General features: G+C 40.1%; 1 protein-coding gene across 4 annotated transcripts in view; it reads right to left on the bottom strand.

Annotated features, from left to right (window-relative positions):
- LOC115239636 (ETS-like protein pointed) overlaps positions 1-14,929 on the bottom strand; it is a 105,741-nt gene that overhangs the window by 34,718 nt on the left and 56,094 nt on the right. The window contains exon 1 of one of the 4 annotated variants that reach the window (XM_029814260.1): positions 11,188-12,553. The exons of the other annotated variants lie outside the window; for them this stretch is intronic. Within the exon in view, the coding sequence (XP_029670120.1) occupies positions 11,188-11,293 (106 nt within the window). The 5' untranslated portion in view covers positions 11,294-12,553. Of the gene's footprint in view, positions 1-11,187; positions 12,554-14,929 lie in introns of those variants that run through there. 4 annotated transcript variants of the gene reach the window in all.

The following is a 14,929-nucleotide window of genomic DNA, read 5'->3' as shown; positions in this document are numbered from 1 at the left end:
ATATTATATTTGTCGAACTTACAAAATTTGAATACAAAACTCTTTAAGTTTTTTTAATAAAATGGCAGCTATTGGTTTTAGAATGTGTAAGAGTTTCTTTGTATAAAGATATAATTAGTAATAACATATCGCGATTAAAATCACGAGATGCATGATTACCATTTTTCAATGGGATATTTGATAGAATATAATGATCCATATAAATAAATATTCGATTCTGAAAAGTACAAAATTTACTATACGTAAAAAGTATGCATTTAATTTTTCTGTTCTCGCGACTACTAATTTTTCTACTTGCAAAACACAATTTAATAATTGCTTGGAATATTTTTCTGCAATCAATGTTCTTTTATTTTACTGGCAGTATATCTTCTTTATCTGCGTTTTAAATCTTCTCACTGTTTCTCCTAATTATTCCTCATTAATCATTCTTTTTTATCAGTAAGATCATTAAGCAAATATTATAATATTTTTCACATTATATTTAAATTTATAATAACGGATCATTGTTATATCGAAATATGGAAAATAGTAACAAATATTCAATAATTGATAAAATAATAATAGTCATGACGTCGACGGTTTCTGAGGAAGAATAATCGAGACGAATGAGTAAGCTACGATGAAAAGCAACTACGAAACCAAGTTCCCCGTAGTTGTTTATAGGAGATTTTTTTTCTCGTCCATCTGGAATACGCCAGGGTGAGTGTGTAACCTTCACGAGCATAACCGGCACGTGCTACCAACGTCTTTTGGCTTATCCCTCTTTCCTCGAGAATACTCGGCAACCAAACAACTGCGGCAGCTGTTCCGTGAGCAAACTGCACGCGAGAGGAGCGCGTCTCCAAATTCGTCTTCGTCGTATTTTTTTTCACGCTATCAAAAATTATTACCTTCTCCGTGCTTGAGGATAGCATAATAATATATATATTCGTTGCTGAAGAAACGATATCGCAAGAATGACAAGAACAGAACGTAAAAAGTCGTACAAAACTAAATAGAACTTTTATCAATTTTCGATAAAATCTCGATTGTAAGATCAAAATAATTGAGTGATAAGCCGAGACGTAAGCAATCAATGCGTATAATATCAAAACTGTCAATAAAATAAAATATCAAATTAATCAATCATATGCATTATATCTTAAGCGATAAAGTTTGCTTGCTTGTTTTTACCAATATTAATTTCAACAAATATATACACACATTCTTAGTATCTTGAAATAACATAGAAAGTTAAATTATCAAATTACAGATAAAATATCGAATCAAATTTTTGTTATCAAGATAATCCTCCAAATTTGACGAGAATTTTGTTTCAACTTGTATCGATGGGAATTAAATAGAAATCAAAATGAAATTAACAGAAATCAAAACGTCGCGCGAGACGAATTTCGTTGACAAACATAATTTTTTTTTTTCCATAGTGCATTGCACGAGATCGAATTATGCACCAGTATATAAGTGCAAGTATGTGTGCTAGAGAGTGCCACCGGCCCGCCTTTATGTGGTATACACCTGTTGCTCCGGTCGATGGCTCTCTCGTTTGGTTTCATCCATCACATCGCATCGGCGCGACTAGGCTATAAGGCCATTCATCCCGTATATAAGAAGCCCTCGGGAAAGTAAGCAGAGAACTCTCTGTGCCCTCCTTAAAGCGTACAAATATAATGCGAATGAATCGGACAGGCGTGTTATTCGGCATGTGGTGACTAAATTATATTCGCTGCTATGTAAGAAAAAAGAAAATGTCTAGCAATAATAAGACACTTTTACGATAAAATTAAATCTTTTAGTAAGAAGTCGGTCCAATTGAAAATTAACAATCTCATAGAAAGTTAGTTCTCATTTAATGAATGAATTAAAGTTTAAATAATAAATATTTTTAATCCTTGCTCGATTTCGTATAAGAGCAAAGATATTATCATATTTTTATAATCTTTGCAACATTTATTGTGTATATTTATTGTGTTATGTAAAATAGAGGAGGATAGAAAGAGTTTTAAAATTTTTCGTTGAAACAAAAACGCTTCTCTATCGCCTCTCTATGCGCTTATCGGAGATCAAGTTACATCGTAATTTGACTATCGTCGACGCGAGAGCTATTAATATGTTAGCTTTTACAATGTGTAGCTGGCACACGCGTTGAAAAATAGAATGCTTTGTGTTTCGACTTGATAGCGCGTCAGTGATTCAGGGTGCGTTATCGTAACCGCGAATTATCATAGACGGGGTGATGGGGGGAGACAGACCAAAGATTATCAGCTCATTGGGACTCTAAAAAAATTCAAGGAGAAGTTTGTAGTAAGGCTCACAGCGATGGTAATCCCCCAACGGGGAATATCACAATCGCAAAACGGTCGGTCGCTGATAAATCGCCAGGGAGGCTAGGATCGGGGAAGAAGGAAGGAGTCCTTTTGTTGTACGCGGCGGTTGATAACCGAGCGCGCGCGATGTTAACGAGCGGTAGCGTCATTGTTAACCGACGATTATCGCAAAACCGCGTATGTTTCGCCGAGATAACAGGAGCATATTCCATAATTAGTCATAAGTAATCTCCGCGCAATTTGCCATCGTTGTTCGTGCCAATTAATTCAACTACGCGTCGCTCTCCGCCGTTTCTCTCGCAAAGTGAAAACGCGACTCGCAAGAAAGGCGTATCGTTTATTCAGAAAATTTTGTTTCAACTGCATATAAGCTTCGAATAATAAAAACCTAAAGTTTTAATCTCATTAATTTGAAATTAATCGAGAAATTTGATAAACTGTCTAGAAACTTAATTCGCCAAAAAATTTTGTTATTATTGCAATTATACGTAATAATGTTCTAAAGGAATTTCTTAAATTGGAATAACTAAAGTCGTTGAAAATAAGCGACGAAACGGAGGCTAGAAACGAATATAAGTATAGGAAGGTATAAACGACGCGCGTTCAAAGTATATCATTAAAGACATCTGAGAGACAGGCTAATTTTTCATATGTCAAATATTGTCTTTGAGATTTTTGTGTTATTTGAATGAGAAATATCTCGCTCGTCTTCTCTCTCTCTCTCTCTCTCTCTCTCTCAAACAAAAGAGAGACCGTTGTCTCTGCAGTAGCATCATTACTATTGTTGGACTCCGATTATCACAGAGCCGCGTGTTTCGCCGAGATAGGATACGGAGTGATAATGGTCCGCGATAATGGCGACGCATGCCTTGCCGACTTCCTGGGACGCTGGCGACGCGACCAATACGCTGGCGACAGATTGGTTAACATACACACATGAAGATGCACATATGAAGATTACAAAAAGTTAATAGCCTGCGCGCGAGCGCGCACACATCAGAATCGTGGACCAATTATCATGCCACGGTTGATTAGTCGCTCTCCGCTATCAGATAACGCGCGCTTCAGCGAATCCGTTTATCCGCCAGCATGTTAACTTTTTTCTTTTTTTATCATGGCCTTCTTTTCTGGAAAAACCACACTGCCCCGCCCTTAATACCAGGCTGATGTTACATGCCGCTTCTATTCGTACTCGCATCGTCACGTCAAAGACGTGATCGACATAGCCGACATAATAATTACCCGAGTGTGTGATTCCGATTATGTGTGAAAGTCGTACAAAACCAATATAAAATCAATTGCGCTGTGAAATCAATATAAAACCGACATAAGGACCATATGATTTTACGTTGTGAAACTAATATAAAAACAACATAAAACCAATATTGTGCAGAAGTTGCTCCACGGCATTTGAGTTGGCCTGAATTTGTTGTATTCACATTCTGTCTCAGATGTAGATGTGCGTGCAGGTGTGTTTGTGTGTGTGCTGCTTATAGCAATCTAGTTATCAACTATCTCAGTTTATATGTAAAAAAAAAATCAGAATCCAGTTGCTTGCCGCAAACAATCGCAGATCGCTATCATTTCCGGTTTCGAAAAAAGGGAGAAGGAGATAGAGAGAGAGATAATGGTGGTCACCTAAATCTTGTAAAAATTCATTAAATCGGACGCATCTCGATAACAAGACAAATAGCATTCTTCTTATAATCTCGTTTATCTGGTTGTCCGCGAGTGAGAGAAAGTGCGCCACTTTGCACACATTTTATGTATATCAGATTTTATGAATGTGTCTGAGGAAGCTAAAACAGCCATCATTTTGAAACCGGAACCGAGATAAAGTTCTGCAGTTGTCCGCGGCACATCTTTGCCAGATGCGCGAGACTTTTTGATGTATATATAGCTATAATCGGGTCAGAACCGTGTTCGCGCCGTGAAATGGACAAACGCACGCGCCAGATTCACGTCGCAAAGATTTTTTTTCTCTCTTTCTCTTTTGGAAATATTCCGAATATATTTTCGTGAAATCATTTTGTTAATATATATGAAAGTTATTCTCTGCAGTTGTAGTAAAAAATTAATAAAATCGATTGTTAATTTTTTTACAAGAATTGTTTTGTGATAAAAAAATGTAAGACAAAATCACGTTTAAATCGAAAGCGTAAATCGTAAGAAATTCTTTCTGTACGTTCAAAATATAAAAGAATGTATGCATTTTATATCAAAATGAGATAAAGTTTCTTTTACACAGATTCTTCTATCAAGCAACTCGAATATAAACAGTCGGACGACTTACGTCAGTGCTGGGATTTACTTGCACATTTCGGCCCGATTCCCGTGGTTCACGCCTATTGCCCTCCACTCACCGCTCGTGCATTAGCAACGAGTCGCCGGATACGCGTAACTAAGGGCTATCGCACACATAGCTGCATATGCATAGCATAATAGTCCAGTAAAATAGTATCAAAACACCGAATATCTACAAAACGGATAGACAAGCCAATTTTTTGAGGGTGAGTAGAAGGTCATAGGAGATGCCCGAATTCACAAAGTTCCAACAAAATTTCCCTGTGCGTCGGCGGCCATCTTCAAAATATAGGGCATCTCCTATGACCTTCTACTCACCCTCAAAAAATTGGCTTGTCTATCCGTTTTGCCATTTTCAGATACTATTTTACTGGACTATAAGACTGTCTAGACCAATGAGCATGCTATGTAAATTAATATGGCGATTTTATGTTCGATGCTCATTGGTCCAGACGGTCTTATGCTATGCATATGCAGCTATGTCAATTTGTGTGCGATAGCCCTAAGGAGCACGACGCTTCGTCTCAGGAGCGTCCGTATGTAAGAATGCCCAAATATAATAATAAGACAATACTTTTCTAAATGCATCGCAAAAATTCTCAAAATTAAAAGTTTTTCTTCAATATTTTATATTTCATTGATATAACGTTGAACGTGCAATGGTCTTTAAGCTAGCGCCAGACTATGCGCGTATTCGCAATTCGTGATTCGTAATTCGCGATTCGTGAATGGTATAAAGAACCAGGGGGGGGCAATAGGCGTGAGCCACGGAATTGAGCCACGAAATATTTAAACTGCTCTCGAACGGTATAAATAACGCGATTCGATGCACTGTGTCACAGTATAATAAAATCTGCAGTGACGAGCATAGGAGAAAGATTTTCTTCAAGTTTGAACGTTTTGATTATGTCTCGTAACGTCGATCCAAGAATGAAGAAAGATACAGTTTCGACTACTACTTCGCTTGCTCAGGATGATTTGGCTCAAAATGTATCGAAGGATAGCACCACCGAAAGAAGTGGCGATGATATGGATAAAGGAACGTTGACGACGGTACCTACATCAGTGAAAACCACCACCGACGAAAAGCCTGAAAAGAAAGTTTTTGTCATCCTAACATTGAATCGCCAACCGAAAAATTTTCACGAATTGGCAGTGTATTTCGATGTTCGTGAATTATTGCAAAAGCAATTGAAAGACGATTACAGGCTGTCGCTAAAGGAACCTTCTTATGCTTTAGAAATTTGCAATGGAAGTCTGAAGAAGAAGTCTTTTCATGATCTTTTTGAATCCTTCGCCTTCAGTGCAAAGAAAGATACGCTACCGATGAAACACGAAGCGTCCGAATTCACGCTCTCGATATTGCAGGATTGGTATCCTTTTGCCGACGAGCGGAATTGCTTTTTGGACAAGATTAGTCTAGAAAATCTGTCAAAGTCGTGGTCGAGTAACACTCTTCTCGAAGAACCTGTGTGTCAAACTTGTGCCTTGTCTTTCATCAAGTCGAATGAAAATGGAGCGATGCCCGAATTAACTCGCTATCGAGATTCCGAAGCTGCTGGTCAAGATGATGATACAGATATATCTTATTGCATGAGCAAGTTAATGCAGGACGTGATCTCCAAACCTGTGAAATCGGCTCTTCTGCAGGCACTCGTGGTTCACGCGTCTTCCTCCGAGACGGGATCGTACCACTTCACCCGATGTCAGAACCGTTCATTGGAGCAAGCCATCAGGCGCTTGAAGGAAAAAGATCCTGAAGCGAGAGAAGTGTTCAAAGAACATTACGTGCCAAATAGTATCCATATTTTGAACTGTATCAAGGATCGTCTGAAAGAGATGAACGTTTCGTATGTCTCAAAGGATAACTGTATTTGCCTTTCTCACGATATATCGGAGGAAAAATTTGTCGATGTAATCAAAGATGTATTGAGCAATAAATAAATTTGTATTGCATAATTTGTATTATATGTTACTCGTTCATCATTGCCCCTCTCTTTACAATATCAAATTGAAAGGTGAATTAAATTTCGATGAGTCGAATTGATACTTAGATAATTTGTGAAAATAAAATGTCACATCGATGTGATAATTCTTTTATTGCTAGAGATTAATCGATATCGATACTTAGATAAGTTGCAAAAATAAAATATCATGTCATCTTTTTTTACAAATCATCTACGTATGATTAATCTCTAGCGATAAGTATTATCACATCGACGTATTAAAAGTTTTTCTTCAATATTTTATATCAATGAAATATAAAATATTCAAGAAAAACTTTTAATTTTGAGAATTTTCTCGATGCATTTAGAAAAGTATTATCTTATTATTATATTTGGGCATTCTTACATACGGACGCTCCTGAGACGAAGCGTCGCGCTCTGGCGTATCTTACGCGTATCTGGCGACTCGTTGCTAATGCACGAGCGGCGAGTGGGGGACAATAGGCGTGAGCCACGGAATCGGGCCGAAATGTGCAGGTAAATCCCAGTGTGCCACTGCCTATCTTACGGCAAAAGCAATTCTCCTACGAATGGCTCGCAAAATTGAAAACGCCACGAATAGCGCCGACACAACAATCGCGCAATTGGATCGATACGAAATTGCTCGAGGTAATCAGTTCGGATATGATTGACTGACTTTGAAATACGTGCGGGTATTAATAGAAGGGCGTTGGGATGTGTAATATCTCGTTTTATGATTTCACATTTTTAGCTCGACATGCGACATGAATGCGTTTCGAAATGCCATTGCGACGGATTTTCGTTGCGCGGCTCGTTAATCGCAGTTGCATAATTCGGACAAATATACAGAATCAATGAAAAGAAATAAATTGGAGTCAGATTATTATCCGCGTGCTCTCTCGGAATGTACAGGAAGAATGTGATTAAATGTCGTACGATGCTCGTTTGTTCTCTATTCAAAATAACACATTAAAAATCTAAACAATAAATGTGATTTTTCAAACAGAGAATTAATATCGCCCATAAAGATACGAGTAATTTAAATGTTAATCAATCTTTTAAAAAGCACATCATACGCTCTCGAAATAATTTCCTTGATTCTTAATAACAAAAAAAATCGTATCAAATAATTTTCTTGACTTTCCCATTATCATACATGACGTAATATCGAACATCAAGTAACTTGTTTTCTAATGTCTAATGTGCAGTCGAAAGCAGTGACGGCGCACAATGCGATGCACAATACTTATGTCATTGTACTGACAATGAAAGTTAGAATCACCGCCTATGGCGTTCGTGTAATCTCCTACTACTCTTTTACGAAATGAATTATCGAAATATTACGTTACGCCGCCATTACGCTTCGGTGCGTTGCGCTTTGACGTGCCATCAAGTGTCACTGCTTTCTCATTTCGCGCAATTATTAGTAATCTTATTTAGCGCGATGGTAGTGTTCTTGCTCTTAATCATAAACTTTACGGCATTAAATTATTAATGGAGATATTACCTGCTATTTTCCTGCTTATTTTTATATCATATATAAAAAATCTAAGCACGATATTTCAGGCAATTGTAATTTTTTAATATAATTTTCAATTTTGTATCTCTCTATTCAAGTAAATCGCAGATTATAAAGTCGTAATATCCGTTATCTAATATTCGATATCTGTCTCAACTTTAAGTTCATACTTTATTTATTCTACTATCGAAATATATAAAACATAAAAAATTTGCATATTTGCAATTTTCTTTGAATATCTTATCTGATTTCTAAATGTAAATCTTCGAGTAAAAAAAAAATCTGGCACTTTGTAACGAGAAGGCTGCCAAACTCTTCTTCAAAGCTTTTCGAAATTAAAGCGCGGAAGCATATTTGACTTAATGGCAATTGAGTGTTCTCGGAATATCTTCTCAAGATCTCTTTAATGGACGAGCTTCCTTCCATCATTAAATTTAAACGTTATAAAAACGGCTTTCGTTAAAGTCGTAGCAATAGCTGTTTGCCAGTACAGAAAAAAATGTTATCGCGGATATTGCTGTTTCTGGAGCAGGGAAATGATTTTCTATAACAGTTCTACCGATAATTATTTAATGTCGCAAAGTTCATGGATCGGGTAATAAAACCAATGCTTAAATTTCGATCGAGCGATGTGGAAAGTGACAGTCGGTTATGGATCCCTTTTAGTTTGGCAAAAAATATAAATAAATGTGTTCCTGAATTATTTACGCGCAAACGAAACGTCGAGTCGATTGGAAGAGAACACGGACCTTAAATCAAGACACATCGATCTAACAAATGGAAATAAAAGAACGCAATGATTAATAAACGAAATATTAATATTTCAAATCCAACTCGAATTTTAAATGTTTCAGTTTTTTTTTTGTACTCTTCCAACTCGAAAGTTACGTAAGTCATAAAAAAAGAAGAAATCTGATTCGCTTTGGACGATCCGACTGTCTTGCTCTCGCAAAGTCATTGCCCTCCGTCAAATAAGAGGAGTGCGATATCGTTTTTTGTGATAGCGCGGTTTAATCCCCTCTTACATATATTACAACCTCGTTGTATATCTTTCTGGTAAACTTGATCGAATCGCGCGTTTTCTAACATTATTGGAGTATACGCGGTCGCGATCGTTTTCTAAGTGCATCGTCAATATTAATCCAGTACAAATACCAGAAATACTCTGAATAGTAAGAGCTCTACTTGCGATATCTGCAACGAAGAAAACGGATCAAGCAGTCGCCTCGAAACCGGTTGCCAGGAAGTATCGTCGAATAGCAGCGGCTACTCGCTCGACAGATCCCCTACTTAAGGATCGCACACGGGAGGGAACTGCGCGACTGCGGACTTGTAGATGAACCTCGTCGCGAGTAGAATTCTCCGGGATTAATCCATATTTTAAGAAATCTGTGATGCCGATGAGAGATTCTTTTCAAAGGAATCACCCTCCTCTGTTCACATTTTATATAAATAAAAAAATATTTTTGCGCTACTTTTCTCGCGATATGATTATTATTGCTGCATTTATCTCAAAGAATATTTGTTACATTTCGTATTGACTCTTTAACTGAAGTATGCAAAGAAACTGCCCACAACTGAAAGAAATCTTTTCATACAAGTATAAAATATCATTTTTTATATTAATCAGCATAAAATGGCGATAAATTATTAACTGCAAAAATATCATCATTAAATCTTTACATAAAAATATATCTGCTTTCGTTGGAAGTCTCGATCCTTGCTAAACATTAACAAGTTAGCTAAAGCTAAAGAATGAATCAGGATGTTGATTATTATATGGTTGTGAATCGTTATAAGTGAGAACGATACGATCAACGTTAATGAGAGAGTTAAAATAATTTTAAATATTATACACAATCTTAGTTACCGTGTAACGTACACGGTAACTAAGATTATTTAATCAAGCTTTTTGTTCTCATCCTCAAGTGTTTGTGTCAGTTATGATAAATCGGAAGATGATCAGCCTGCAGCAGCGAGTTCCTGCAACTGCAGGAAGTGCACACGAGCAGTATACGGGACGTGGATTAAACTCGCGCGCGAGCAACGTCGTTGACATCTGTTACAATCTGTCGGAAACTAAGTCACGTTTGTGCGTTAATCACGTTGGCACGATTACGATGTCTCCAATGTCAAAGTCAGGGTTGGTTTTCATCTCCGGAAGTGAGACGCGCGCGCGCAGACGAACTGACCTTATATTTTATCCCCTAATTACGATCGCAGACAGTACAAGTATCGTGAAATGTATCCTAAATTTTTCTATTTAGGGATATTCTACAGACAATTCTTGTATTTTCCTGTGCGTTTAGAATATACTATCGGCACAAATTTTTTTTGTTTTTAATAAATTGTTAGAATTTGATTCGCAGTCGCACTTGCCAAAATGTTCCATAAATTATAATGGATAGTAATTGATAAATGAAAGATTAATTAAAAATGGATAATTAACATTTCTAAACTTGTTCAGTGCTTTCGTATAAATGTTTCACACAAACGGTGGATACGTTTTTATCGATTTTGACATCATTCTTGTAAATTAAATTTTCTCGCTTTAAAGCACGCTGTTCTTCAAATATACGCACTTGCGATATATCCTTATCTCTCCTTGTTTAAGTACAGATACTTATGGGTGTATAAGGAAAGTATAATACCACGAATCGTGAGTAAAACCAGTGGATAGGTTGAAACTGATACGTCTAAAAGCCGCAAAATTCTTGGATTATACAATAAACATTGTGGTTTTTAATCCGTGCATTTCGACACGACTGACGAAATGCGTTAATTATGTGATATCGCCAATCATTGTCATTTCCACATTTGCGTTTCAACCGTTTTATACAAATCACGTCATGTCTATCTCACATCTGCAATCTGTAAATATTTAGAAAAAAAGTATCATTTACATCGCGCAATATCTTTCACGATGGAATTTTTTACGGCTATATAATAAATATCAGCTCTAATCCTTATAAAATGATTACGTTATAAATGCTTTACGCCTCATTGCATATCGCTACGAGACGAAGTGCAAATAACTATACAGATAAAGTTGTGTCCTTGAAATTCCTACCTCTGGGCCTGCCAAAGGACTTCATAGCCTTGATTCCCATTCCGGCATAAGTGTCGCCGCCGTAATCAACGTACATGAGTGCCGATCTTGTGTAATCACTGCACATGTACGTAGTCCAGGATTGTCAATGTCATTCGTCCGGTTTCTCTGTCCCACGTATTTCGCTGCCCCCGATTTTCGTCTCTTCTTCTTTCTCTCAGGATACGAATGAGTCCGCAAAGCGAACGCATCCAAATTAAAGATGCACGATCAAAGACGACGGGAAAGACGTCTTAAGTTCGTTGCCACGGAACTTAACTCGCACGATCGATAATCACATGTCAATCATCCGTCGCAAGTTATCAGGTTCATTGTCGATTCAGCTTTCAGCCAAATTGAAAAGCCCTTACTCTGTTTGTCCCATAATGCGGATCTGTCCTCTCATGGGAGAAAAGGACCCTATCCTCGACAAATCGACAGACATCACTGTGATAATAAAAATAAATCACGTCGAAATAAATACACTTTGGATAAAGCAAAGATGACGTCGCGTGGTTCGACGAAATAACGGACGATCGTTCCGTGCCATCGAGGAGTCACGAGTTTTATTGTTTACGCGTCGCACAGCGTTTGAAAGGCACGCACGAAGTCACGCCGACAGTCTCGACTTGTCAATGATGAGGCCAGAGGCTTCTCGCGGAGCGGTCGCGTTACGAGGAAGTCGAGGAGATCTCGGCGAGAGACGCACTGGCTGGAGCGGAACACGCGGCGTGTCCACCATGTGTTTGCTATCAATTCATAACTGCGACCCACACGGGTTATTTCCGAATACCTGCTTGCGCAACCGCCCGCTGCTCCGAGGAAGCGCGCGGCAATGGAGGGGAGGAGACGACGGCGTGACGAGATAGGTTGAATCGGAGGAGGGCGCGAAGGAGAATATCCGAAAATATGAGACGTCCGCGACGTCAGAGACGCATATGTCCCGCTTCTCTATCTCTTTTTCTCTTTATTCGAGCGTATCTCGAGGGTTCACGAAACTTCTCCTCTGTCCTTCTCGTTGGGATTCGCCCCTCGCGCTATTTCGTCGCAATATTCGAATGCGATTTCGCGCACTTGACGACGACGGGCTCTCGCGCACACGCACATACACATTCGCGCGCGCGCGCGCGCACGCACACTGAACGGCGAGAGGAGAGAGAGCGCACGCAACGTCGCGGACGCTCCTCGTACCCTGGACGATGTGTGTTGGGTATCGCGCGGTCGGATCGAGGTAGAAGATCCGCCGCCCCGACCACCAAACGATCTTTCCTTCGGCGCCACCGGAGTTCGTTAAGCCGAAGCGCCACCGTCGTGCACGTATGACCGTGTTCCGCAGGTAAGTGCGTATACGCTGTGAAAGAAAGAGAGAGAGAGAGCTGAAGAGTGAGGATGAGGGGCAGAAACTCAGAAGAAGAAGAAGAAGAAGAAGAAGAAGAAGAAGAAGAAGAAGAAGAAGAAGAAGAAGAAGAAGAAGAAGAAGAAGAAGAAGAAGAAGAAGAAGAAGAAGAAGAAGAAGAAGAAGAAGAAGAAGAAGAAGAAGAAGAAGAAGAAGAAGAAGAAGAAGAAGAAGAAGAAGAAGAAGAAGAAGAAGAAGAAGAAGAAGAAGAAGAAGAAGAAGAAGAAGAAGAAGATCCGCCGCCCCGACCACCAAACGATCTTTCCTTCGGCGCCACCGGAGTTCGTTAAGCCGAAGCGCCACCGTCGTGCACGTATGACCGTGTTCCGCAGGTAAGTGCGTATACGCTGTGAAAGAAAGAGAGAGAGAGAGCTGAAGAGTGAGGATGAGGGGCAGAAACTCAGAAGAAGAAGAAGAAGAAGAAGAAGAAGAAGAAGAAGAAGAAGAGAGCAAAGGTGCACGGGAGGAAAGTAGAGGAAGACTTGTCGGAGGATGGAGGTGGAGCGCGAGAAAGAGGGGATCGCGGAGCCTCCCGAAGAGGGGAACTAGACGCGTTTCATGTATGTATTCTCGCGAGGCCGATTCGGGATTTCAGGGGTAACCAATCAAGAGTTTTCCCTATCGAGATGTTTCACACGAAACGCGAATGAATACGCAAATTTTACGGGGAACCGTATTTGTAAAAGAGCCACAAAGCGATGCGGTAAGATGGATAAAGCGTGAAAGAAGGTTCCCTCTCGCACGCTACGCGCGCGGAATCGAAGAGAGGGTGGCGAAGACGACAGTAAGACGATCAACGGAGTCGGTTCCTCGAGTCGTGACTCGGTGTCACGGATGGCTAGATTGCATGACAGGCAGGCTATATGTATGTAGGCGCGCAAGTATTAGAGGAGGAAGGAGATAGCGAGAAGGTGTAAAGGCAGAAGGAGATGAGAGAAAAAGACGAGGAGATGAGCGGGCAAGGGACACTGGTTTATTACAGGAGAAGCGTGTCGTGTATAGCGACTTGGTGACTGAAAAGGAGAGAGAGGGAAATAGGCAAAAGGAAGGATGAAAGACCGAATTATGCGAAAAGAGACGTATATAGAGACGCGGAGGGTTTTTAATGCACGTAAACTAGAGACAGAGAAGAGACGCGTAAAAGAACGAGCGATATTTTCAGCTGAATGAAACCGAGAAGGAGAGAGGGGGAGAATATGCGTTAAAGCGACGCGAATAGGAATGTAGAATCCGAAAATACGACTCGACCGAATTGTCTCGCGACGAGATAAAAAGCGGTAAAAAAATCCGCCAAGAAATATCATTCACGGAGAAAGATACCCAGATGGAATTAACGAAGTGATAAGAGAGAGAGAGACAGAAAACTCTAAATGTACGCGCGAGCGAGCACGAGGATAGCGAGAACGAGCGAGAGATCGACGACGGAACTGAAAGGGACGCATGAGAGAAAGAAAGAGAAGGAGAGGGAGAGAGAGAGAGAGAGAGAGAGAGAGAGAGAGAGAGAGAGAGAGATGAGATGAGAAACACTTGACCCCCCACCACCGCGACTGCGACAGACCTTCTCGCCGAGTTTTATGAATGAATGCTCTCCCGTCACGCGGTGGACTAACACTGGCGTCGGCGCACACCGCGCGCGCGCGCTGTCACCCCTCCCCCGTCTCTCGCCGCCAACCGCGCGAGCGCAAACCGAAGCTGTACGAGTGTATTGATGACATGCACGTACACAGACGACGGATGACGCGAGTAAATACCAAGAGTTGGCTAATACACGCGGGCGCGCAGGTCCGTTTCTTCCTTCATTCGATTTTGCCGGTTCGTTCATTCATGCCCGAGCCGCACGCTTTAACTGGTAGCTCACCTCGACCGTCTCGAGAGAGACTCCCACCTCCTCCTCCTCCTCCTCCTCCTTCTCCTCCGCGTCGCGCTTGGATCAGATCTCTTTTTCCACCGCTTGTACGTCCGTTCGTTCGACGCCGCCGTCGTCGTCGTCGTCGTCGGGACGTTGACGTCACGCTAGATGAAGAAACAAGTCGGCATTTTCCGAGAATGACTGCAGTTCTCGCGTGACCTTCTTTCAACGGCGCCCGAATAGTAGGGCGGATCACGATGACCTTCGCGCCAGCGCGAAGGGCGGGCAACAATTACGATACAGCTTTTGATAAATCTCGATTAGGTGAGGGATTTGAGATAGTTAATCTTTTTTCAAGTTTCGTAGTATCAAGATAAAAACGCGGATTCTATGATAAAATAAAATCGTTAATAACGCTTCTTGCGCAATAAAAAAATCTTTATATTAATTATATTAATTATATATAATTATTTTTTTTA

Source organism: Formica exsecta, unplaced genomic scaffold, assembly GCF_003651465.1.
Source record: "Formica exsecta isolate Colony F162 unplaced genomic scaffold, ASM365146v1 scaffold393, whole genome shotgun sequence".
In the NCBI taxonomy this organism is placed as follows: domain Eukaryota; kingdom Metazoa; phylum Arthropoda; class Insecta; order Hymenoptera; family Formicidae; genus Formica; species Formica exsecta.
Note: the sequence above shows the minus strand (reverse complement) of the source record. Positions and strands in the feature narration are given on the sequence as shown.